The following is a 26,588-nucleotide window of genomic DNA, read 5'->3' as shown; positions in this document are numbered from 1 at the left end:
TTCTCTTTGGTCATTTCTGGCCCACTTTGTTACACATTTTTCACCATAATGAAAATTTTGAAATGTCACTAAAAAATCAAATGAATATAATCTCGATGATGCTTATTTTCAGCAAACGGCAAAAAAACAAACAAAAGACTTACACCAAGAATTTCCATCCCTGATATCCAATTGTACAGCTTCTCTCGCGTGTGTTATGCTTTCTTCAATTGAAGCAGCTTTATTTTCTGTACCTGTGTGTTTCATGGTGAAGTATATTAGCAGAGTATTCTTAAGCTGCAAGAACCTAAACAAAAAATTACTAGTTCTCCACCAAACAAAGCCTCAAAATTATCAGCTCGTGTAAAGTAAAAAAGCATAATCAATGCCACAAAGGAAACAAAAAGGATAACCAATCATTTCAGAAAAGCACAGCTTTGTGAAATATGGAGATTGGGGAATGTTTTACTAAAAATAAGAAAATAAAAATATTTTAAAAAACGTTTACAAACACTTTTTACTGTGTGACAGAAACCTCAGGTTCTTTCAACTCTAGGTAGCTCCTTTACCTATATGTTTATTTATCATATTTACAATTTTTCAAATAAACACGTCCTTTGCTCAAGCTGATTCAAAGATAATATAAAATTTCAGCTTAATACAAATAGAATTCAATTTTCAAACCTCCAAGACTTTGTCAATAAATCTGCTGTCTGATAATCACCAACAAATGTAGTCATGACTTCCTTAGATTATACTTTTTCTCTAGCAAAGTGGAAATCCTTCTAGATCTTTTAGTCATCAATTGCATGCACCAGATAAGTTCACATGTAGTAATAGTCATAGCTCCATATTCTTCCTTTGCAGTTGATTTGGCCATTTTTATTTTTCCAAAATATCAAAATTGCCTCCTAAAACAACCCAATAACATAATGTGAATTGCCTATCAATGAGAAAACTGTCAATTTGTATCTGTGCATCGTAAGATGCCTTCAATACGATAAAAGAGATCCTTTCCTAGAGAATTTTTGAGGTACCAAAGACTCCTCAAAGTTGCTTCTAAAAGTTCAATTGGTTAATCAGACACACAGCAAAAGAGAAGTTCAATTCACCTGCAAATCACAAATCTTCCTTAGATCAGATAACTACTCCATTTATCTTGGCATTAGTCTAACATCTTGAACCATGGGAGTTTCTCAGGATTCATAGACAAGATGAAGGTTGTAATTGGTTGGGAAAAGACAAATTAACATTTGTGGTGTTGACGATATTGCATATTTCCTGTGTGGCTATGATTGTCTAAGTCTTACACTGACCTACACAGTTATTTCCGAATGACAACTTTACCTAATGGATACCAAGAATGTTTTCCTTCATACTGCTTGCTAAATAGGTGAACATAGAACAATCTTCTATGTATGTTGCTCAAGAGAGTAGGTCATTGTGTGTAAATTGAAAACTTCATATAAGACGAAGCAATTTCCTAGGGTATAGTTTGATAAATTCAGTTCTGCTTTTCTTGAGCTTGAGATGATCAAAATTCAAGTGTGTATCAAATCATTCGAGCCTGCTTACATTTTTAAAAAGTTGGAGGGAAGGAGTTAGTGATTATGGAAAAGTGGATTTATTCTGTTCCAATCTTTGTTAACATTAATAGAAGAGTATAAGAGCATCCACAATAAGATCGAAGATTTCTCCCAAATATTTATGGTCCCACATCCACATCATCAACCAAATATCTCACTCCTCAAATATCCCAAATTCCACCATCAAATATTTCACAAACCAAATGTTTATGGCCCCGCCTATCAAATATCTCATTCTCAAATATCCTAAATTCCACAATCAAATATCTTACCAACCAAATATTTACGAGTCTCACTATCATTCTATTAATTTACATCTAATTTTACATTTAAATATAATTAATTATATTTATCAATTTTTCAATTTAATATATTTCATCAATATTTTCAGAAATATTTTTTACTTAATATTTATTTACATATTTTGATAATTATTAAATATAATTAATTTAATAATAATAATTTATTTAATAGAAGGGGTACAATATAATACATACAAATTTTTAAAAAAAATAGTACAACATACACAAATATAAATATTTCACAAATTCGAAACTGAAATACAAAAGTACAAAACACGTTAATAAAACACAGAATGATAAACCATAGAAATTACAAACTACATTAGATAATAAAATAAACAATTCACTACATGTTCAATCCTTTCTTCAATTGCTCACATATCGCTAGATGGTTCTAAAGTTGTTTGTTTGTCATACCTCGTGTGTCCATTACGAGGAGTTGATGTGCTTGGATGAGTTGGTCAACTTTCTTAGTCATTATACTCCTCCAAATGTTACTCATGTTCATATTGAAAAGTAAATTTAAAAGTACTCTTGTATTTTTCATGAGCCTACAACATCAAATCATCGTCGCTCCATCCGCTTGGTCAATCATTGTACCATTTATTGTAGATTTCATTATATCTATTCACAATCTTTTTCACCCAAGCCAAATGTGATTTTGTTTTATCCTCAATTCTCTTTTTAGCTTCCTTACCTTGATTAATATTATAGTATGCCACCACCCGTTTCCAAAAAGACTCTCTTTGGGGCATTACCAACTATTGAATCTTCGCTCGTGATTGTGTAGGCTGTTGCAAGGAGTTTATCATCGTTGTTTGCTTGCTATGATCTCCATCTGATTCGTTGCCCATCTCAGTTGTTTGATCGAGAATAATATTGTCAAGCCCTATTTGAGATGAGAATGAAGGAAATTATGAATCAAGGACTGCATGAGGTGTTTCTATACCTTTATCAGTATCACTTGCATCAACACTAGCTCTTCTCAATTCATTTGATTGAATCATCGATGATTGAAGTCGATTAACTTCATGAGATGGAGCTTGCATGAAATATTGGCTATTCCGCCAATATTTCGGGACATGTATAAAACGAAGCTCAAGGGTCGCTATTAAAAATTTAGATAACTTTGAAAATTATGATAATATAGCGGTGGGCATGGAAAAGTTTGAAAATTATATGGGTTGTTGTGTGGGAAATGGAAATGGAGGAGGTTGTAGATTAGGACGAACTCAGGAATTTTCTTCACTTGAATTTTCATCAATATTTGGAGAATTCAACAAATCCCCAAAATAATGACTGGAATTTCTATCTATTTCTTTCTAAATTTTTGGTATGTAATGGTTTTTACCTGGTGAAAGATGAATGAAAAAATGATGTACATATAGAAGAAAAAAATGACCGTTGTCCAAAGTTTTAAAAATTAAATATTGGATCAAATTAATTACTGTTGCCAACGTTTACATTCAATTGTTTTAAAAAAAATAACAAAAAAAAACTAATAGAGATGCAGCAGCACAAGTGGGCCCTCCCTATCTCTCGCCTACACTGTGCTATAGCAACTCATTTTTTTTAAAAAAAAATTGTTTAAAAAAAAAGAGAGAATATCCCCATTTATATTCTCTCCAATGGTGGGTATTTGAGATTGGGGGATATTTGGAGAAATATCCTCTCCAAATATCCCCAATTGTAGATGCCCTAAGGATAGAAATGGATGGGTGGAAAAGGTCCCTTTTTTCCACATCTACTCCTGCCCAAATCTTTGTGGAAATAAAGGGGGAGAAAGCTCACCTTATCAGAAAAAAATAATAATTAATTAATCATTCTCATATTCAAGCATTACACCTTCCACCCTTCCAAAGGAACTCAATAGAGCACCACTTAGAAATGTTTGCTGTTCTTATTCATTTGATTTGAGCCTTTATTCTAACTTTTGCAAATGTATGCTATGCATTAGCTGAAAATAAGGTATTGCAGACCATAAAAAATGATTATTTTGTTGGATTATAGTTTATGCAATATACATAAGAGATTTATTTCTGTTCCATGCAAAATATTTTGAACAGCAAAGGCAAATGATAATGCAAGATCATGGAGAAGCAAGTAAAGAGAGTACTTATTTTGGGGAAACTCAAAGTAACGAATCTGAATTTAGTGAGAGTCAATGTCAAGTTCACTCGTCAAATAGCTCATATAGGAGTGAAGACAATGAACCATTTTATTTAACATTAAAAAGATGAAAATACCAAGGTTTATAATCTTGACCGACCATAACGATACGGGTTCGGTTTCGTATCGTGTCAATATGATTTCGGTATTTTTTAAATATAAAATATATTAATTAAGAATAAAAACTAATCTAAATATTTGCAATACAAAAATAAAAATAAAATATTTTTTAAAAATATATATAAATAATTAATGGGATAATTTTATTAGGATTTATTAAGCCTATTTAAAATATTCATACTATAGCTCGGAGTCGATTGAAATTATTAAACTATGTTTATTTAATTTTACTATTTGAACTATTGCGCTCGTGAGATGAATCTACCGCAACCGCGAGGCTCGCACGACAAGTCCACCACGGTCGCAAGGCTCGCACGACAGCCACGCCCACTGGCTCTCGCGACAAGTCCGTCACGGTTGCGGGGCTCGTGTGATGAGTCCACCCCAGGGCTTGCGCGACGAGTTTGTCGTAGGGCTGCTTGACGAGTCCGCCGCCGCCACGAGGCTCGCGCGACAAGTCCTTAGAAGTCGCAGGGCTGCACGACGCCTCCTCCGCGGCCACAGGACTTGTACAATGCCTCTGAGGCGGGCCATGGGCCTCAGAACTTCTGAAGTGTCGATACCGATTTCGGTCTACGGGCGGAACGGTAAGTTCTGCCCGTTTTGCCCAGTATAAACAATATTTTAAACCTTGGAAAATACAAAAGTACAATTAAGATAGCTATTTATACATTTGTGACCCAATACATATTTTACAATCCTAAACCATGTTGGGCGGTACAGCTGAAACATATTGTTTAAAAAATTATTAAAACTTGATACTACTCGTCATGGCTAATTTATCCTATCTCGCTAGGTAAATCATGTCAATGAGCATTATATCATATTAACATTCGTCACCCCTTGACATGCTATAAAATATGTCAAGATGAATTGAAATGATGTTTGCTATTTTTTTTTAACATTGTGTTTGTACAGGTGTTTGTACAGTTCAATGTCAAAACTATATTCAATATTAAATGGTATACAAAATCCAAAATTAAGTAGAATTGTGCTCTTCTTATTTTCATCTTCTTTCTTCTTTCCACTCCAATTCTCCATTGGTAACATACATCAAAACACCAACACATACCAAAACAGTATAACTTCAGCCAAAGTCTGAAATTTCAGCACAGCACAATTTGAAACCTTGGCCCAATATATGAAAATTAAGTAAATGCTACAATAGTGGATAGTGCACTCAAAATTTAGACAAGCCAACAATCAAAATGTAATGGCCTAAAGGTTAAAATACAACAAACTCTTATAATAAAAAAAATAGTTCTGATAACTTCAAATGCTCACCTAAACACATTGGTACAACATATCTACGCTAAGAGATAACTAAACTCAAGAGGAAAACAAAATTCCAGAAATACAAAATCAGCACTTGTACACTACCAATAATAAATAGAAGCAAGATACCAAAAAGGCAGTTGGATGCATGTGAAGGTATTGTGCACATGAATAAGTATATGAGAAAAGCACAAGGACATAAACAATTGGTTTGATATACGCACTCTGTAAACATGGTTTAAACTGCTAAGAATGCTGAAGAATAGGTGGCAGAAAATTTAATTATCACGTCACAACTGAAAAACACAGATCATGAACCTTGTCTTTGCATGTCCATGCATTGCATGTCTTAAGGAACAAGACAATCACAGATGTACTTTCAGGTAACAAAGCTTTTTAGCATATCTTAAACTTATTCTAAGTGATTAATCACAAATAAATGTCTGAATTTAATGTTTATGACATACAACACATTTCAGCATCATTAACTACAAAATAAAAAATAAGATTTTTAAAAAAAACAATACAACCAGGGAATCGTATGCTTGCCTTGAGCCATACTTCTTTCAAGCATTGAAAGCTGGCAAAGAATTTTCTTGTTAGGCCCCTGCATAACATAATTTTAGTCATCAATAGAAGTATAGTCCAACTTTAAGATAAATAATATTGGCAATGAAAATCCTGAGAATTTAGGAGTTTTAGGGAGCACCTTGCTTAGTGATAAAGAAAAGCAGTTTTTTGCAGATGGAAGATCTCCTTTCTTCCAAATGCAATTACCCAAGCTTAACCAAGCATCTGCAAGAGATGGATTTAACTTAACCTGAAACACACAACATGAATTCAAATTAATTTTAATTCATAACCAAGCATCTGCAATAGATGGACCCATTAGGGACTTAACCATAAATAATAAAGAATTTATTTATACGTATGCAAATCATAGGGTTATATATGTAAAACAACAACAGCATGACAATATTTATAGGCAGAGGGGACTACATAAAAAATTAGCCCTTTTCCCAATGCAATATGGTGTCAAAACTAGATAATCGTTGCCACTTGATTTTCATCTACCTTCTGTGACATGTAGGTTTTTGTTTTTCTCATCTGTCATTTTTCCCTGCCACATTTCTCGAGATAGCAAGCTAGTCCTTTTATCTAGTGTGTGCGTGCAATGAACTCCCATGTTGTTTGTTTTCCGGTGGAATGTATGAACTCCTGCATTACTCGTCTCCCTGTAGTTCATCCTCTGAGTTGCATGTGCTCACTCCAGCATGCAAGGTCTAGATAGGAGCTCCCAATGAGGATTTCTCCAGCAGCAACAATCAGAATGAGCTCTCCTTCCATGGGACCGGACTACTTTATGCTTCTTATCTGAAAACAGAAAATTCCTTTGTTTATCTCTATCTCATATTTCCCCTAGTGCTGAATTCTTCTAGGGTTTCCTGAGGTTTCTCTTGGCCCAAGCTTCTTCCTGGCACTGATTTCTCTCTTCTTGACTCTAATTTCAGCATCACTAGTCACTTTTAATAGAATTCTTCCAGATTCCACCTCTTCATACCTTTTAATTTTTTTCCCCTCTTGGACATGTCACCTGTAGAAAGTGTGTGGGCAGGCCAAGGAGCCAACCATCATCTCTTCAGTGACTGAATTCCAGCTCTGCTATAAGTTCATCAGTCTGTTACAATGATCTACATATCCCACGATACAGCCTCCTCCAGGTTCAGTGCTACCATTGACTTGAGATCAATATCAACCCTACCAAGGACTTTCAAGAGTCGATGATGGCAAGTACATCAACCATTTGGTTTCGCATTTCAGTCCTAAAAACTTCGAGTTATGATCTTCTTGGCAATAAACCTCCAATATCAGACACAATATCGACATAAACTAGCTAAGGAGTATCTATGCTTACTAAAAATGGAAGAATTTCTCAGAGTTTATCGCCCTAGTCTATGACATCATTGGTTCATGGAGATAACTCTACTGCATGTATATCATTGGGTTGAACATCAAGTTTCTAGATTCAAGAGGTTTTAATAATATGATAACATTTTCCTCTTCTCTAGGCATACAACAGCATCTCACCCTACCAATGTTACTTTAACGGACGCATCACTCACACCAGCATTGGTCAGAGTGCTCCTACCTCAATTTTGTCACTTCCTGTTATCCTCTGACCTTTCTATGAATTTACTATCAGTGAGAAAATTTTTAAGTCACTAAAATGGTTCAATTTGTCAACTGTATTTCCATTCAAGATCCATAATCCATGAAACAGCTTAAATGTCATTTCATGTTTCCCCATACCTGTTCTGGTGGTGAATAGAGGAAGAGAAAGCCTTCATCCAGCATTAATCTCTCATTTGGTGCAATGTTCCCTATACACCTTTAGGCACTTTAGGCAAGTAGTTAATGTAAGTGCAACTAAGATTACCAATTGGGTTGCCTCCTCTCCAAACATAGTGGCTCTTGGGACATTATAACCTGTAAAATCTATACAAAATAGTGTCAATGCAGTTGTACCACAAGAAGTTCGGTGCAATCTTTGAATTTGATGTTTGAATGAACGGTTTAAGTTAAGTGTTGTACTTAATATGTGTGTTTCATTGTGTAAGAATTTGCAGGGACACACATGGAGCTTGGAGAGGTTGTGGCTTAGCAAAGCAAAGTATTATGAATGTTGGCTTAGGGCATCCGCATTGGTTTGAACATTAATATGTCATATCTTCAAAAAGCATAGGACTCACATGTCATATACTCATTATATTAACACCTCCCTTTTATTAACTCACATTCATTTTAAAATTAACACTTATTATTTATAGATTTCAGTGTCCACTCATTCATCGGTATTCTTATTTTACATTAAAAAAGTACATTTTCAATTTTATTCTTGCTTATTAACAACGTTCAAAGAATTGAACGCCAACATGTGGGTGGGTGTTATCATTTGAGTGTTATAACACTCACCCATTAACACCAATGTGGGTTCCCTTAGCGTCACCAAAGTGATACACTTAGTTGTTTGGAGGTTCGAAGAAATTGAAAAAGAATGGTATGGGACATTTGAACGACCGCATGACAAGGAGTACTAAGGTGGTGTTGGAGCAACTCTAGAGCGATGATTTAGTGTGTCCAGGTTGGCAACAGTGGTCCATAGAGTTCGAAAAAGGTTGCATGAAAAAGAGCATCAAGCAACGAGGACGATAGCTGATAAAGGCAGACTATGTAGGCAAGATGCATAAAGGATGACATAAGGAGCCAAGAGCTTAGGTGCATCAGAGAGACAGACGGCCAAGAGTAAAGTTAAGCTATAAAGAATAAGACTCTGATAAGCTGAGTGTTAAGTGACCTATATCCATGGGAACAATTATAGAACTTAACGTAAGCAGACTCAGCCTTAGACGTGGTAGTATTCCAAGTTAGCAATCGACTAAGAAACCTAATACTCTAAAATATTTCAAGGTTTGTAGTTTGAGCAATCGAGTGATGATGGATATCAATCAACTCTAAGACCAGTTGACTCTTAAGACCAGTCGACTTGCAACTAGTCCAAGGAGCTAGAGAACAAAATGTTTTTGTTCGTGGCTGAGTTAGGTAGTCATCTAACAGCAAGCAATCAACTGTTAGTAAGTTACTAGTCAACCAATTGATCAGGTGGGAAGTAGAAAAGTCATTGTTGCACAACAACGATCAGATCATGATGGATCAGTGGGCGGAAGATAGACTTACAGTAGGGGTTTTGAAGGCTATAAAAAAGAACGAATGGAAGCTTCAAGGTTGGTAAAATAGTGTTAGTTAAACCTATTAGAAGGTATGTTCTTTGAGCCTTGTTCTTTTTAATTTCTTATGATGCTTATGCTTGTAAGAAATTTCTCCACCTGTGATAATTAACTGAGAAGGAGAAAGATAGTGACTTTCCAAGAGTGATCAATGATAAATCAGGTCATGGAGTAAGAGTCAGAGGACTATCGAACCACGTAAATGTTTATGTGTTTACGATTGTCAATGTTGATAGCTTGTTTTCTACTTCGTTGTGCTAATCTTGTTTGTGCGACCTTGCAAGTCAATAGCAAGAGTATAGAATCCCTTGCAAGTTTAAATCATTATTCACTCCTCTCTAGCTCACCTCACGATTCCAACAATTTATATCAAAGCTAAGGCGCTCTTTGTTGGACTAACCACCAAGAGGGCAAATTAAAGATGGCCAAGATAGTATACGAACCTCCATATTAAGAAAAATTCAACATTTGGAAAAGACAGATGGGGCACATGGTTCCGATTCAATTTCCAAATGATGTGTACTATGAAGAGGGGGTTTGAATTCCTAGTGGACAAGAAAGGGAGACAACTCAAGAAGAACAAGTAGATAGATCACCAAATTGAAATTAGTGAAGGTAACTTTAAAGGTATTAAAGCTCCAAGGATCTTTAGGAAAAAATCATTCTATTTCCTGAAAACCCCACAAAAGAGGAAGCCCAAATTTAAAAAAAAAAGTAATTAAAAAGGTAGTAGAGAATTTGCAAGAAAATTTTAAAGCTCCACAAATTGTAGAAGATGAAGTTATTGAAGCTCCAACCATTGAGGAAGTAATGGTGGACACAAGCTCTTCTACATTGGATGAGTAAGCAGAGAGTCATCCACCTCTTCAAGATGTGAGGAAGAGCAAAATTCAATTGAAGAGGAAATGTTGAAAGCTCAAGCCTCAAGTGCCTTAACCAATATTAAGAGAAAGGAGCACATTGTTTGGTTCGGATGCAATCAAAAAGGACACTACAAATATAATGTCTACTTACCCAGAAAAAAGTAAATGAAAAGGTAATGTCTACTCCGCATGACGAACCAGTCATGACCGGTCCCAAGCCCAGATAAAAGAGGAGGGTAGGGTTGCGTTAGGATGCCAGCCAGCATTAAACTATGGCAAATGTTCAAAAAAAGGTAATTCCAAATATAATGTCTACTTACCCAGAAAAAAGTAAATGAAAAGGTAATGTCTACTCCGCCCATGACGAACCAGTCATAACCAGTCCCAAGTCCAGATAAAGGAGGGTACGGTTGCGTTAGGATGCCAGCTTGCATTAAACTATGGCAAATGTTCAAAAAAAGGTAATTTCAAAACTTAGCGATTTAAAGATTTCAACTAACCCAAGATTTGGGCACTTGGTATGGTAGTAACTTTATCAATGACGGGATATAGTAGGAGTCAACTTATATTGTGGCTAAGAGAAAAACAAATTGATCATCACTAGAGAGCAGTCTACTAGGCACAGGTTGCAATTGGCTAGCATAATGCTCAAAAGTTGGGTATCAAGTTTCAACTTGGGAATAACCATAGAAGTTGGTATTCATGTATAGAATCCATTTGAGATTTGAATACAAGTATAGGGTCATTCTAGATGCATAAGACCAATTATTAGAAGATAGTTGGTGCATATTTTTTTATGTATGGCAAAGGAGGAGAGATTTGAAAATTAAAGAGAGATGAAACAAAAGGTTACATGGGAACCTTGATTTCCTTCGAAGGTGACTTTTGGAAAATTCTAGCCCCAGAGGAGTTTAGGTGTAGGCGAGCCTACGATAAGGCCCCATTGCATGCTATTACATTCATTGCATAAGCATTTTATTGCTATGATGGTTTTCCTAGAATTGACAAGCATAAAAAGTAGATTATTGTCGTAGTTGTGCCCCAAAGGGCCTGGTGCGATCTTGGATATTAATATTTAGGCAAAGGATTTTAAGTTAGGTCATGCTTGTACTTGATATATATGTTTGAGTATGCAAGGACTTAGGAACACACGTGAAGTTTAGAGAGCTCGTGAGTCATGGATGTTGGCTTGACGTGCCTAAGGTGACACATTTAATGGCTTGGAGGTCCATAAAGTTCAGAGAAGGATGATATTAGACACCTGATGGACTACACGACAAGCAAGGAGCATTGAGGTGATGTTAAAAGAGCTCTGGATTGATGAAGTTTGGAGAATGTTGTACAAGGCAAACTGAGTTGCAGAACAAGGAGCAAAGAGGGCAACAGCTAAAGGAGATGGACTATGTACGTAAACAAGAGGCATGAAGGATGGTACAAAGAGGAGCCAAGATTAACAAGAAATGGTCGACGGCGAAGTCAGCTACAAAAAGTAAACTATCGTGAGCGATAACTATAAGTCTTGAGTATCCATGGGAAAAGGATAAAACTCAATGTAAGTGGACTCAACCTCAGAGGTGGTTATAATCAGGTTACCCAATTGACTAATATTATAGATCAATCGACGACTGATGGCTGAAAAACCAAAGAGTCTTAGGATTCACGATTTCTCAACCACTAGCCGATTCATCTCCAATACCAATCGACTAGTAACCCTAATCATAACCACCTCTAAGGTTGAGTCTGCCTATATTGAATTTTGATGACTATAGGATTAGCCAATTGGCCAATTGACTAGATCCAAGGAGTCATTAAATAGAATATTTATATTCATGATAACGCCTTATATCCTCTACCTAATCATTTATTATGTTTCTGTACTGTAACATTCTGCTTTTGATAATTTGGATTTTGTTAAGATTCCTCAAACTAGCTTATGTGCTTTATTTCATCAGAGAAGAGAATGGTTACAATAGATGAGATGGCAATGTTGCATTCCAACAGCCCATGAGAATTTACTTTTCTTCATTCTAACAAATTTAATGTTGGTTAGAAATTGGTTTACTATTAAAACATCTCTTAATTTCCCAATTGATAAACTTAAAGCTCGATTAGCTGCAAGGGGATATATACCAACAATCAAGTTTTATCCCACTAGGTGAGGTCGACTTATGAATCATTCTACACCATTGAGCTCTATCTCCTATTATATCATCATTTATATTTAAATAAATTTTATCTTATTTTATTGTTTCTAACTAAGTCATTTTTAGTCTTTCTCGTTTGATGTGCACATTTATCATAGTTTCACATCGCCTAATTGGAGCATGTATTGGTCGTCTACGTACATGCATGTATCAATTAAACATGTTTCTCGGAATTTTTCCTCAATAGGTACAACCCGATATTCTTTCTAATATTTTCATTTTTTATATTGTCCATCCTTGTATATTTCCATATCCACCTTAACATCCTCATTTTTGTACCTCTTATCTTCTGCTCATGTGCTCGAGTCATAGTCCAGCATTCAGCTTCATCTAACATAGCAGGTCAAACCGCCGTTTTGCAAAACTTTCCTTTTAATCTTATAGGTACTTTATGATCAAGAATATATAACATTCTCCTCTATTTCAATCATCCTGCTTATATTATATGTATGACATTTCTCAATCCCGCCATTCTTTTACAAAAATAATCCTAAATACTTAAAGTTCTCTCTTATTTTAGCAATTATCTCATTACGTATACTATTACTAAATTTAAATTTCATATATTCTATTTGCACTCTACTAAGCCCAAAACCTTTAACTTGTAAGGTCTCCTACCAAAATTCAAGTTTAGCATTTACTACTTTATATGTCCCATCTATATATATATATATATATATATATATATATATATGCAAACAACAAACACCACAATACCGTATCTTAGATGTGTCCAGTGAGTTCGTCCATGATTAGTGTAAAAATATTGAGATTTAGAGTTGATCCTTATACAACCCCTACTCTTATGGGAAACGCTTCGATTATCCGCCTAAAGTTTTCACTCTTGTCATTACATACTCAAATATATCCTTAAAGTTCAAACATACGGTATGCTAACACATCTCTTTTCTATAATTCTCCATCACAAGCTTTTTTTAGTCAACGAATACTGTGTATAAGTTTTGCTTTTGTTCCCGATACTTTTCAATTAGTTGCCTAAGATGTATAGCTCCACTGTCGACCTTTCAAAAATAAATCCAAATTAATTTTCAGTCACCATGACCTCCTTAGTTTTTTTTATTACTCTTTCCCAAAGTTTCATAATATGACTCATTAGTTTAATAACTTTATAGTTTGCACAATTTTATACATCTCATTTGTTCTTATAAGGGAACTAAAGTGCTTATAATATGGTACCCTTATAATGAGCCATTTTTTGTTTTCAATATCAAATTGAATAACTTTGTAAGTCATTTAATGCTTTATTTACCTAGGCACTTCCATACCTATCAGAATATCATTAGGTCCCACTATTTTTCCATTTTGTATCCTTTTTCAGCTTGTTCTACTTCTGTAGTTTGAATTCTATGATAAAAATTTAAATTTTTATACTCATTTAACCTACTTAAATTACCTAAGTTAAATTGTTCACCTAAACTTTCATTAAAAAATTGATGAAGTACCTCATCGCTCTTTTATTTCCTCATAATTTAATAATATCATATTGCATTATCTTTAATACATCTTATTTGGATAAGATCTTTTGTCTTCCCCTCTCTCGTTTTAACTATTCTAAAAATATCACTTTCCCCTTCTTTTGTATCCAATTTTAGATATAAGCATTCATAAGTTTCATTTTTTTATTTCATTCACCACTTTCTTGGCTTTTTTTTGTTACTATATACCTTTTAAAATTTTCCTCGTTCTTACAAGTGTACAATATCTGATAGATTGTTCGTTTGCCTTCACTTTCTCATGTACTTTCTCATGCCACCACTAAGATGCTTTACATATTGGTGAACATCCCATTGACTCACTGAGAACACTCTTGGCTACTATTTTCAACTTTAATGTCATTTTATCTCATGTCGTATTTGAGTCATCGTATATTTCTTCTAAAACTTATTCTCCTACCCTCTCCTTAAATATGTGTTGTTTCTCATCCTTTAACTTCCACATTACACATTTGCCTTCTATAGAGGGTTATAGCCCTCTAAATCACTTGGACATCGGGAATACCTTTTTCCATGGTGATCTAGATGAGGAGGTATATGAAGCAACCATCTAGGTTTGTTGCTCAATGGAAGAATGGTTTGTGAGTAAGTTTAAAAAGTTTATACAAGCTGAGGCAATTATGTTGGTAGATCTAGTTTTGCACTCCTTCAGTTTGATTGATATGGAGTGTATTAGATCATGTAGTATTTCACTTCACTGTTCCTCTTAGACTGAAGAACATAGCATTTTCATTGTTCATGTGGATAAATGTCATTGACTAGTGATGATTCTGTAGGAATCACCTAGACTGAAAGTATTCTTTCATCAACATTTTAAACAAGGGATTTAGGTAACAGAATGTATTTCCTTGACTTAGAGGTTACCTAATCATGAACAGACATTCATATCTCACCGAAGTTTGTGAAATATATAATTAATATGGTAGGAGCTACATATTGGCCCTCTCATAAACCTTAATATCAAATTGATGCTAAGACGGAAGGAAGCACCAAGGTTAGTTGAAAATTTTGAACTATCTTATTGTCATGAGAATTAAGATCGCATTCACGTAAGTATGATTAGTCAATTTATTAAGGCTCCGTGTTTAAGATAGCTCTAAGGATGCGTTTGGTTCAGGGTTATTCTTGATAACCTTGGTTATCCATCCAAGGTTATCAACAAAAACCTTGTTTGGTTTAGGTATTCGATAATTCCCGAGTAATGTTCCATGTCCGACACGTCAGCAAAAGGGTCATGCAGCCCGGAATAGGAAAATCTCATAAAACTAAGGTTTTTCTTGATTCCGGGGTTAACAAATTTTTTTTACCAAAAATACCCTCCGATAAGAAAAAACATGGAAAAAAGAGAAAAAATGTAAAAAAATATAAAAAAAATGTTTAAAAAATTTTAAAATTTTTAAAAATAAATAATTTTTAAAAATAATTTTTTAAAAAAAATATAAATTTTTTTTAAAAAAATTAAAAATATAAAAACATTAAAAAATAAAAAAACACATAAAAAGTTAAAAAATATACAAGAAAAGAAAAGTAAAAAAACATAAAATAATAATAATAATAATAATAATAATAATATGATAGTTGATTTTGTAATACGGTAAAATATTAAACTAAGGTATCCATTAAAACCTTCAAACAAACAAGTTTTTGTTGCATTACGTATTTAGTTATGTTTTATTCCCCATAACCTTGGTTATGTGATTACCTGGTAATCACATAACCAAGGTTATACATGATAACTTGAACCAAACGCACCCTAAGGATTTTATGCTACCTCAAGATTGTTCTGGATTCAGGCTTCCATACCACAACTATGGTCATCTTCAAAACGTAACACAAATATAGATTAGATAGGGTTTACCCACATATGTGCAAATCCATATGGAGTTACTATGTTCTTTTGAGAGGCAATTTGGTATCATACTGTCATAGAAGAGCAAGAAGCAAACTGTATTGGTCAAGTGAATTCCAAAGATAAAATTTAGAGTCACGGATATAGACCCATAAAAGTTATATAGATGAAACATTTGAAAAATGAGTTAGGTAACGCTCTTACTAAGATGATAAAGTAGCTGTTTCCAGGATTCGAACCCGTGACCTTTTGGTCACATGGTAACAACTTTACCGTTAGCTCCCCTTCACAAAGTTTGATAAAGTTATATTCTGATAATCAAGATACCTTGCATATTGCTTCCAATCTAGTCTTTCATTGGAGAATAAGGCATATAAAAATTGATTGCCACTTTGTTAAGTGTTAAAAATAAAAAAAGTATAGGGATATGGTTTACTATATATATATATAGAATTCCCGTAAACTTTCTTAATATGGTATCAGATAAAACCCTAACCGTCATTCCAAACTCTAGCCTCCTCTTCTTTTCCATTATTGATCAATGCCAACAACTCTTCTCTTCTATTAGCCACATCTGGTCTAGGAGGAATCATCGACTGCCGATCTATCATCGCCCATATTCCTATCATCGAAATCTCTACGCGTGAGCCACACACGTCATTACGAGTTTTCTAATCCAATCCCATACTTCAGTGCATGAAAGCACGTTCATTATCATAAATCTCTTCGGTTGTTACTATTTTATTCACCCTGCTCCATATAACATCTTTGAATACCTAGTTGAGTCAACATCTATTCATGTGTGGGACTTTTTTTTGTACAACATGTTCACAGTTTCTTTGGTATTTTGAATTTAGTTCTCTTTTTTTTTTTCTTGTTACTCTTTGGTGATATGACTGAGAAGAAGTTTGTTATGATCTCTACTGATGGATATGTCAAATTCTCTTGATGATCTCTACTGATGATATGTTAAATTCTCTCGATATCAAGAATTGTTAAAATCTTCATCTACATCAATTACTACTATCACCAAGTCAGGTAAACCAAATACATATCTTATTTCCTCATTTCTCCAAATTGGTCATTGATTTTGGTATCATAGATCATCTGACAGGTAATTCTAATTTATTCTCCACTTTTCAATCTCATACATCTACTTCTATTGTTGCTTTAGCAGATAGGTCAACCTCTCGCATTCTTAGGTCTGACACATTTACTCCAACTCCTTCAATTCCATTACACGATGTCTTAAGCTTACCTCAGTTGTCTTACTCTTATCTGTTGTGTTTACTCTTAACTATGTGTCTGATTCTTTCCTAATTATTGTCTTTTTCAAGATCTTATAATGAAGAAGATTATTAGTAAAGGCCACAAGTCTAGAGTCTCTACATCCTTGATACACAGGTTCAAAACTCCATTGTCTATTTGGAATAATGGACCCGTTCAAAGCACATTGTCGGTTAGTCCATCCTTCTCTCCTAGTATTGAAGAAACTCCAATTTTATAATCTATCCTCATTACACTCAGTTTGCTAAACACCATCGTCTTAGTTTAAGTACAAGAGCAACTAGTGCTCCTTTTGAATTAGTTCATTCAGATGATTGGGGACCTTGTCCTATTATATCTCAACATAGGTGAAGGTATTTTGTTACTTTTGTTAATGATTATTCTGTAAAATGATTATACTTGATAAAAAGTTATAGTTATTCATTCATTTTTCTGCCTTTTCTACTAGCTTAAAACTCAATTGAATGTTCAAAAACAAATATTGTGAAGTGATAAAGCTAAGGAATACTCATTGGAATCTTTTCAAACTTATATGACTCAACATAACATTCTCCATCAAACCTCTTATGTAGACACACCATCTCAAAATGGGATTACTGAAAGAAAAAATACATACCTTGAAACTACAAGAGCTTTATTATTTTAAATGAAGGTTCTTAAATGGTTTTGGACTATGTAGTTTCCATAACTTACTTTCTAATTAATCATATGTCATCGTCCATTCTTGATGGTGAGACTCCTTATCACGTTCTCTTCCAAATAAGTCATTGTTTCCTATTGAACCTAGAATATTTAATTGTACATACTTTGTTCAGGATATTCATCCTCAAGCCACAAAACTTAATCCAAAATCTCTAAAGTGTGTTTTTATTAGGTTTCTTCCCAATAAGTCATTGTTTCCTATTGAACCTAGAACATTTGATTGTACCTACTTTGTTCGGGAAATTCATCCTCAAGTCACACAACTTGATCCAAAATACCTGAAGTGTGTCTTTCTTAGGTATTCTCAGGTTTAGAAAGTATATATAGATGTTTTTGTCATAACCTTAGCAAGTATTTGATGTTTACTAATGTCACTTTTCTTGAAACCATAGAAAAAAATTTCGTTCCGTGTCGGGCGGAACGAGCGGTGGGCACGAGCGCTAGGTCGCGGGCAAAATTACAATTTAAATAAATTAAACAATTCTCATTTAATCGTGATATTTTAAAAAGGCTTTCATAAACCCTAATTAAATTATCCCAATAAAATATAAAAAATATATTTAAAATTTTTAAAAAAATAATCAATTTTCTTAAATAATATTCTGAAATTATTTTTACTATTTTAAAATTTTTAAAAATTCTAAAAATTCTTTAAAATTCTAAAAAAAAATTAAAAATTTTTATAAAAATTCTATTAAATCAAATTTATATTCTTATATATATATTTTAATTATTTTATATTTTTTTACTGATTTAATGTTTAAATAAAATTACCGAAACCGTATCAGCACGGCCGAAACCTCGGCACGGGTCGAAATTTTAAACCTTTCTTGAAACTACACCTTTCTTTCCCTCTACTGATCACCCTTGTCAAGGAGAGGATAATGATTTGTTATTATATACTATCATATCCTCTATTTCTGATCCTACTGAATATGTTCTTGTTAATCCTGCCATACAGATTTATTCTCAGCGACATATTTCTCCTGATTCATGTCCTATGTCAGTTTCTTCAACAAAGGATCCAATTTCAAGTGGTGATCTATCAATTGCTCTTCGGAAAGGTAAACCTCAATGTACTTATCCAATGTCTTATTTTGTGTCTTATAATCACATCATCTACTTATTCGTTTATCGCATATCTCAATTTTATATCCATTCCTAAATCTATTCATGAAGCTTTATCTCATCATGGTTACCATAATGTTATGGTCAAAGAGATGAATGCTCTGGATGACAATGGGTACTTGGGCTATAGTCAAATTACCTACAAGGAAGAAGGCAATAGGATACAAATGGGTGTTTATGGTTAAAGTCAATTCTGATGGATCTTTTGCACAACTGAAAGTCCGTCTTATTGCTAAACGCTATGCCCAAACTTATAGTGGATTATTTTGATAAAGTTACATCCGGTTATTTATTTCCATGACGGTCACTCATAATTGACCCTTACATCAGCTAGACATCAAAGACACTTTTATACGTGTTGACGTTCATGAGGAAATATGTATGGAACAACCATCATGCTTTATTGCTCAGGCTGAATATTGGAAAGTCTATCATCTTCATAAATCTTTATATGGTTTGAAACAAAGTCCTCATGCCTAATTTAGTAAATTTAGTTATTGGATTAAGAAGTTGGGAATGAAGAATTGCAAGTCTGGTCATTTTGTATTATATTCTGCAATGGGCATCATCTTGTGTGGCAAAAGGTGATTTGCTCGCCCCCAGCTTCCCCTCAATGGGCATCATCTTGTTGGTTGTATATGTGGATGATATTGTCATTAATGGGAATGATATTGCAAGTATTTTGTCTCCTAAATCCTTCACAGTCAATTTCATACAAAGGATTCTTTTTGGGCGTTGAGGTAACAAGAAGAAAGGATTTTTTTTATCTCAAAGGAAATATATACTTGACTTATTGTTTGAGATAGGAAAATTATAGGCTAAAGCATGTAGAACTCTAATGACTCCTAATCTATAACTCACAAAAGATGGTGAATGATTTGAGAATCCTGAGAGTATAAAAAATTGGTTCGAAAGTTAAATTACTCCATTGTAACTTTTCTAGATATTGCATATTCAATATTGTGAGTTAGTATATGGCTTCTCCAACCGTTAATTATTGGGTAATTGTAGAATAAATTTTATGTTATTTGAAAGAAGCACCAAGATGAGGTATATTGTATAGCAAATCATGGTCATCCTAATATTGAGTGCTTTTCAGATGCTAAGTGGACAGGATCCAAGGACGATCGAAGATCCACATCGGTTATTGTGTCTTTGTTGGAGGAAATCTAGTTCATAGAAAAGTAGGAAGCAAAACATTGTCTCATGTTTGAGTCCAAAATCAAAATATAGAGTTGTGGCAAATTATTGTGTGAGATAATATGAATATATCAATCAAATTTTGATTGAAGCAGGTCTTACAACTTCAATGTCGGTCAAATTGTACTGTGATAATCAAGTAGCTCTACATATTGCTTTCAATCTCATATTTCATGAGTAAGCATATTGAAATTAATTATCATTTTGTTAATGAAAAGATTCGGCGTGGTTTGATGTCCACAGGGTATGTGAAGACAGAGAATAACTAGGAGATATTTTCACAAAAGCTTTACATAGGGTTGAGTCAATTGTCTTTGTAATAAGCTACTCCAACTTAAGGGGGAGTGTTACACATTATATAAATAAAAATATAGGAAATATAGGGATATGGTTTACCTTGATTGTGGAGATATAATTTTGATTGTAGGGATTTGATTAAGTCTCTCTCTCTCTCTCTCTCTCTCTCTCTCTCTCTATATATATATATATATATATGAGATTAATGAATAAATTAATAACATATTTTTTAATTTCTCTAAAATTTCTTAACATTAGGGAAAACGAATAGACAACTCTCATTCTTTAGTTCTAATTAAGGCAATCAAAGAAAAAACAACTCATTTACACCATGTGAGTACCCAATAAATTTATGGGTTTTGGTTTGAGTTAAACAAATTAGGTCATAAATAAAATGCATAGTGATCAAATATAATAAGTTAACGCACGATCATGGTTTAAAATTTTGTACCAGATGAAATGGTTGATATGTATGGTTCCAATAAAGTTTTGAAACTCGATACTATTTAGCACAAACAATGTCTTATATATCACTCTGTCAACCATGTCAATGAGTATAGTCTTATATCAACCCTCGACATCCTTTGACATTTATAATAGACGTTAAGATAATGTCCAAATCATACCATTCCACATGGAAAATAAAATTTATATTTAAGTATATAGTTGTATTTTCCTTTTTCTTTTTTTTCTCCTTTCTTCTACCTCCAATTTACCACTGCCACCCTATATTAAAACATCACGATACCGAAATAGTACTGCTATAGTTAAAGTTCAAAACTCTAGCACGGTTCGAGATTTTCAACCTTACCCACAATCACCCACCTATACTATCAATTAATATGTATGTTCATAAATTAAAAAGGCTAATCTCTGTCCTCAAAAATAATCTTATATCAATTATCTATTTTTATGTTAAGATTAATATATCTTTAATCAAACAAGTTTTTTTAGGTCAACCCACTAATCCACGAGTTGCATCCAAATTACAAATTTTAACCTCTTAATAAATAGGTCGAGTTTGGGTAAGAATCAAAAAGGTCATGAGTCACAGGACTCGCTTATAATCCATTAAGACAAATTGTGATCCTTAGTTCTAATGATTCAATCTTACATAGGCAATAGCATAGAATATGATTTAACAAGTTGGGATGTTCTCATATTTTTTATTTAGCTTGAGAAGAAGTGTTAGTGACATTTATAAATATGAAATCACAAGGATGTATAAGTAAAATGATAAAAGATATTATATAAGTACAAGGAACTCTCAAGGAACTAACCCTAAGAATATCTCACAAATTAATAGGATTCAACTTATCTCAAAGACACAACATTTGACAAATTAATGCATTTCATTATAAAAATAGTTCGTACATACAGCTTTTGACAAATGGTCTTCTGCTTCTTTTCTATAGTCAGGAAACACGTCTAGTATTTTTCCTCTCAAATATTCATAATTTGCACGCTGCAGTGATGACTTCCTCTGGTCTGTGTACTTTGAAGAAGTGAAAGAAACTACTATCAGATTAGCATGGCAAGGTGCTCCATGTTAAAATTTAGATTAAAATGCATGAGTAAAAAGTAACATTTTTTCTTTTCACACTTCAGAGGGAAATCATATAAGAGAACAAAGAAACACAAAAATTCAATTATCAACATGCACTGATAACAGAAAGTTGCAGACTGGTCATATTGATAACTTATTATTCTCTTTTTAGAAGAATGACAGCAATATAATGACAAAAACCACCATTCACTAGAAATTGATAACTTCCATATACCTGGCAAATAAACAATTAACTCTCCCATTAAAACTTAATTATCTGTAAATGAGAAAGTTGTGGAATTTTTGAAGTTTTCATGGTTCAGTGGAAACTTCCAATTGCCTGGGAACAGTTCAAAACTGAAATTTACATGTATTAATGGGTCAAGATAATGTGCCGTATATTTTGCCTTCAAACTGTTGTGTCCACGAAATTTTAAGGAATGAATATTATAAATAAATAAATAAATTTATATCTAAGACGTATTAGAAAATAGTAAATGAGCTGGGATAATTAAAATAAATTAACTAGGAGATAAGTTTGAATTGAACAAAAGTTAGAGTTGAGTGTTGAGCCTTAAATTAAATTAATTATAAGATAAAATCATTTAAATATGTTATCTATTTTTTTATATAACAAGTGGGTCTTGTGATTAGAATTAATTAGATTCAAACTGAGCCTAATTTGGACTCAATTTGGATGAGTTATAGCTGAACCAGGTTAACAATTTAGGTTTGGTTTGGTTTAATTGTAAGTTTGGGTTCAAGGTTTTAGAGATTATCTATATACATGGTCAATAATTTAGAATTAATTTGGTTTACTTGTACACTTGAAATTTAGAGTTTAATGGAGTAAAACAATCTATATAGCCGACCCCACCTAATGGGATAAAGCTTGGTTATAGTGGTTGTACTTGTATACTTGAAATTTGGTCTAGGGTTTTAGAGATTAATGCATACAAGGTTAACAATTTAGAGTTGATCCGGTTTACTTGTATAATTGGGACTTGGTTTAGGGTTTTAGAGATTATTTATATACATGGTTAACAATTTAAAATCGGTCTGATTTGCTTGTATACATGAGACTTTCTTTAGGATTTTATATGGTTAATAATTTAGAATTGATCTAGTTACTTATATACTTTGGTGGCAAAAAGTGAAGCCACCACCTTAGCAGCCCTTAGAGGGCAGCCCCACATACTATGGAAGGGAGTGAATCACAAGGGCATATTCAGTCTTAGCTGAGCGGCCTTTCTAGACAGGCGGCACGAAATAACCCGAAGCAATATTTGCACTTGTCAGAAATCGAACCATGCCTCTCTGGTAGCAAGGCTTGCCTAGGTACCAACTCCGCTCGCCTGTGAGGGCAAAAATAAAAATGATTGATACTTGGTCTAGGATTTTAAGCATAGTTATTAAAGGTGCTCGCTTAGCTACACCTAGGTGCTAGATACAAGGTGCAGCCAAGCGAGCCTCTTGTGCTTGTGCTCCTTAAGCGTGCACCTTGTGAGAGGAGGAAGAAATCAGTCTTAAGGAAGTCGATGAAGAAAATGATGATGATAATGATATGATTGAGAAAGATGATGAAGATTTTTTTTATGATTTAAATATTTGAAGTTTTTTTATTTGAATTATGCACATTACGTATTTATTTGCTAGTGAATTTTATATTTATATTATTGTTTAATATTTTATGAACTATAATTTTGTTAGTGAAATATTTTAGTAAAAATTCCCTATATATGTTTGAATTGTAAAAATTTATACCCAGAGCCTTACTTCAGTAAGGTGTACGCCTCACCTTACGCCTTAGGCACATAGCACCTATGCGCTTTTAGGCGCCTTAAGCACCATAGCACATTATACAAGGTTAACTATTTACAACTAATACTTATGGACTTAGTTTAGGCTTTTAGAGATTATTTATATACAAGGTTAACAATTTAGAATTGGTCTGATTAACTTGAAAACTTGAGATTTGGTCTAGGGTTTTAAAGATTATTTATATACATGAGGAGTTTGTCTTCCCTACTATGTTTCTTAGCCACCAAACTTTACGAAGATTAAACTCTAGCTGACATCATCTCCTTCCTTGCATGGTCATTAAAATCCCTAACGAGTTCTTCTCTCCTCTTTAGCCAAGGTCAAATTTGTCTCCCTTCCCCTATGAGGTAAGTTTCACCTTAGAAAATAGTTTTTGATAATTAAGATTATAATTGAGAATTAGAACAAATCTATATTTGTAGTATGTTGAGTTATAAGCATGTGATAGATGCATTAAAGGGGTGGTCAATGTCAATTTGAAAGCTATTCTTTAAAATGGGTAAAATATATCCTTGAACTTGTTATATAATTCGTTGTGCATGAATAAATAAATAAAAGATTACATGTATACTTGTATAATTATTTTCAAAAATGAAAATTAAAATAATATTCTTTAAAAAAATAGTAAAATGAGTTTTAAAATAATTAAACCATTAAAAGATAAATAATTAACATTCTTCATGTTCACACAAGAGTTTCATGTGGGGATTGACATGGGAGGGTTGTTTTAAAATTTAAAATGGATACTCTAATTTACACTTCAATTGATACTCGTCATTTAATATGCTTTATCTTTTATAATTTTTGTTGACTTAGACATTGATATTAATATCTTTGTTATATATCTTATACTGAGACACCACGTATTAATATGTAGAAACTTAGGGCAACTCATTTTAAAAAATTGATTTAGGTTAGTCATTAGTCATTTGACTAACTGATAAAATGTAAACATAGAATGGAATAATTACGGTTAGAAATATTAAAATAAAATAATAAAAATGTTAGATGGAGAAAAAATATAAAAAAAGTAAAAATTCTAAGTCTAGCTTTACACTTGAGTGCCTGACCGCCGAGGATGTGGTAGCGAGGGGTTATCCGCAGTCCGTATTTATTTGCACATGAACTCTATATTATTGTTTACACCAGTGAGGGCTTCTAGCCCATAGTCTAAGGGCACTAACTTCAATCATTTACTTTTTAGTGAATTTGAGGAAAAAAAAACTCAATCTAGATTATTCTAGAGTACCTGACCGCCCAGAGGAGGATGTGGTAGCACGAGGTCAGACCCTGTCATTATTTATTTGTGCGAGAGTATTATATATACCACTAGTGAAGGCTTTCAGCTCATATGTTAGGTGACATTATACTACTCTGAGGACACTGGATTCAAATATTTGCCTTTTAGTAGATTTATTGGTTATTGTTTTATTAGAGGTATATTATTACTGAAAAATCATTAGTCGAGATATAATAAAAGATCAAATAGATTAACTTAATTTGTGATGAAAGTTAACAAATAGTAGTAATGACTTCAAATGTTGGCAAATAATTGGAAAGAAAATAATAGTTAAATAATTCACATGAGAAGCTAAAGTTGTAATAAATTGTGATTTGCTTGATTTTTCTTGACCTTTTAATTAAGATTAAATTGATGTACCTCTTTCCTATATACTCACTTTGCATTTGCATTTGCATTTGCATTTGCATTTGCATTTGCATTTTTGTGCTTGCATGTTTGTGCTCACGTCTATGATTTTTTTTTTGCCTCTAGCTTACACAGTTTTTTAGATTTGTGCATAGTGCCGATGAAGTTTCTTTAAAAGTATGTGTTTAGTTAGTAGAGTTATTTATTTGCATGCATTCTTGCTCCAACATTATTGCAGTTCATGCACAATGAGTGACGCTAGCTTCAAGTCATGCTTAGCTCGTACAGGGCATGACACACACTCACTAACGGCCTATGTTGCGTGGATACGGGTATCATATCAGACACGACACAGATACGGTGGAAAATTTTGAAAATAAGGCACGATACAACTAGAATATAAAAATATTTTATATATATATATAAAATTTCATGCAGACTCCAAAACCTTTTTCTCATACAATATATGTTGCCAATTTCATGGAACATCAGAAAGGTCAAGCATTTCAGAGAATATCAGAAGAGTTAATCAATTGTTTAGCAATCTTCTTCCCCTTAGGTGGCAAACGTTTTTGTAACAAAAAGTTTGAATATGCTTAAGACCTATATACGGGTGACCATAACTTCAACTGGAAATATTTGCCTTCCTGATTTTGAGGGGTTATGAGGGGAAAAAATAAGACATCATTCAAGAAACCTTTACTATCTTGAATATTAAAGTGAAAGTATGACTAACTACTATTATTATGCTAACTGGCAAGCTAAAATGTATCAAACTAGGAGGCCATTACAATTCATGGAAAACTTTGAATAGCCTCAGTAAGTCCGTTTCAGATATGAAGCCAAAAAGATAACCAGGTGCATTGTGATCACATAGTTAAAAGATCACAAGTAAATGAAGGATCTGCACGCTATCATGATATTATGACGAATCAAAAGAAATGAACTCGGATCTGATCAAATAGAAAGCCACAGGATTGATTCCATTCGTTTCAAGCGAGATACTGACTGAACCAGAACGGCCAAAGGATTGATGGAGAGCAGAGCATGGAAATAAAGAAGGAATAAGTGTGTGCCTGGAGGAAGTGAATCGAGAAGGGAGAGCGCAGTGTCAACTAGGGCTCGAAGCCTGGAGGTCTTCTCCTCCGGATCCCGTGGGAAATAGGTGTCGCGTATGCGGTAGAGCTCGTCGACGACCGCCAAGACACTCGAGATCGCCTCTCTCTCCTCTTCGCCCCCGATGCTGCTCATCTCTGCGCGAGCGAGACAGAACGAGCTTTGACGGCCAAAGGCGTCTTTAGCTCTGAGTTGGT

General features: G+C 33.6%; 1 protein-coding gene across 1 annotated transcript; it reads right to left on the bottom strand.

Annotated features, from left to right (window-relative positions):
- Positions 1-26,588, bottom strand: LOC122042430 (tetratricopeptide repeat protein 5-like). The gene is made up of 5 exons (XM_042602550.1): positions 26,352-26,588; positions 21,639-21,748; positions 6,141-6,251; positions 5,981-6,038; positions 1-233 (listed from the first exon to the last, which is right to left on the bottom strand). The coding sequence occupies exons 1-5, from the start codon at positions 26,524-26,526 to the stop codon at positions 109-111; spliced, it is 579 nt and encodes a 192-aa protein (XP_042458484.1). The 5' UTR covers positions 26,527-26,588; the 3' UTR covers positions 1-108.

The sequence above is a fragment of the Zingiber officinale genome, chromosome 2A, assembly GCF_018446385.1.
Source record: "Zingiber officinale cultivar Zhangliang chromosome 2A, Zo_v1.1, whole genome shotgun sequence".
NCBI classification, from domain to species: domain Eukaryota; kingdom Viridiplantae; phylum Streptophyta; class Magnoliopsida; order Zingiberales; family Zingiberaceae; genus Zingiber; species Zingiber officinale.
The sequence above is the reverse complement of the archived record's forward strand: the minus strand, read 5'-3'. Positions and strand labels throughout refer to the sequence as shown.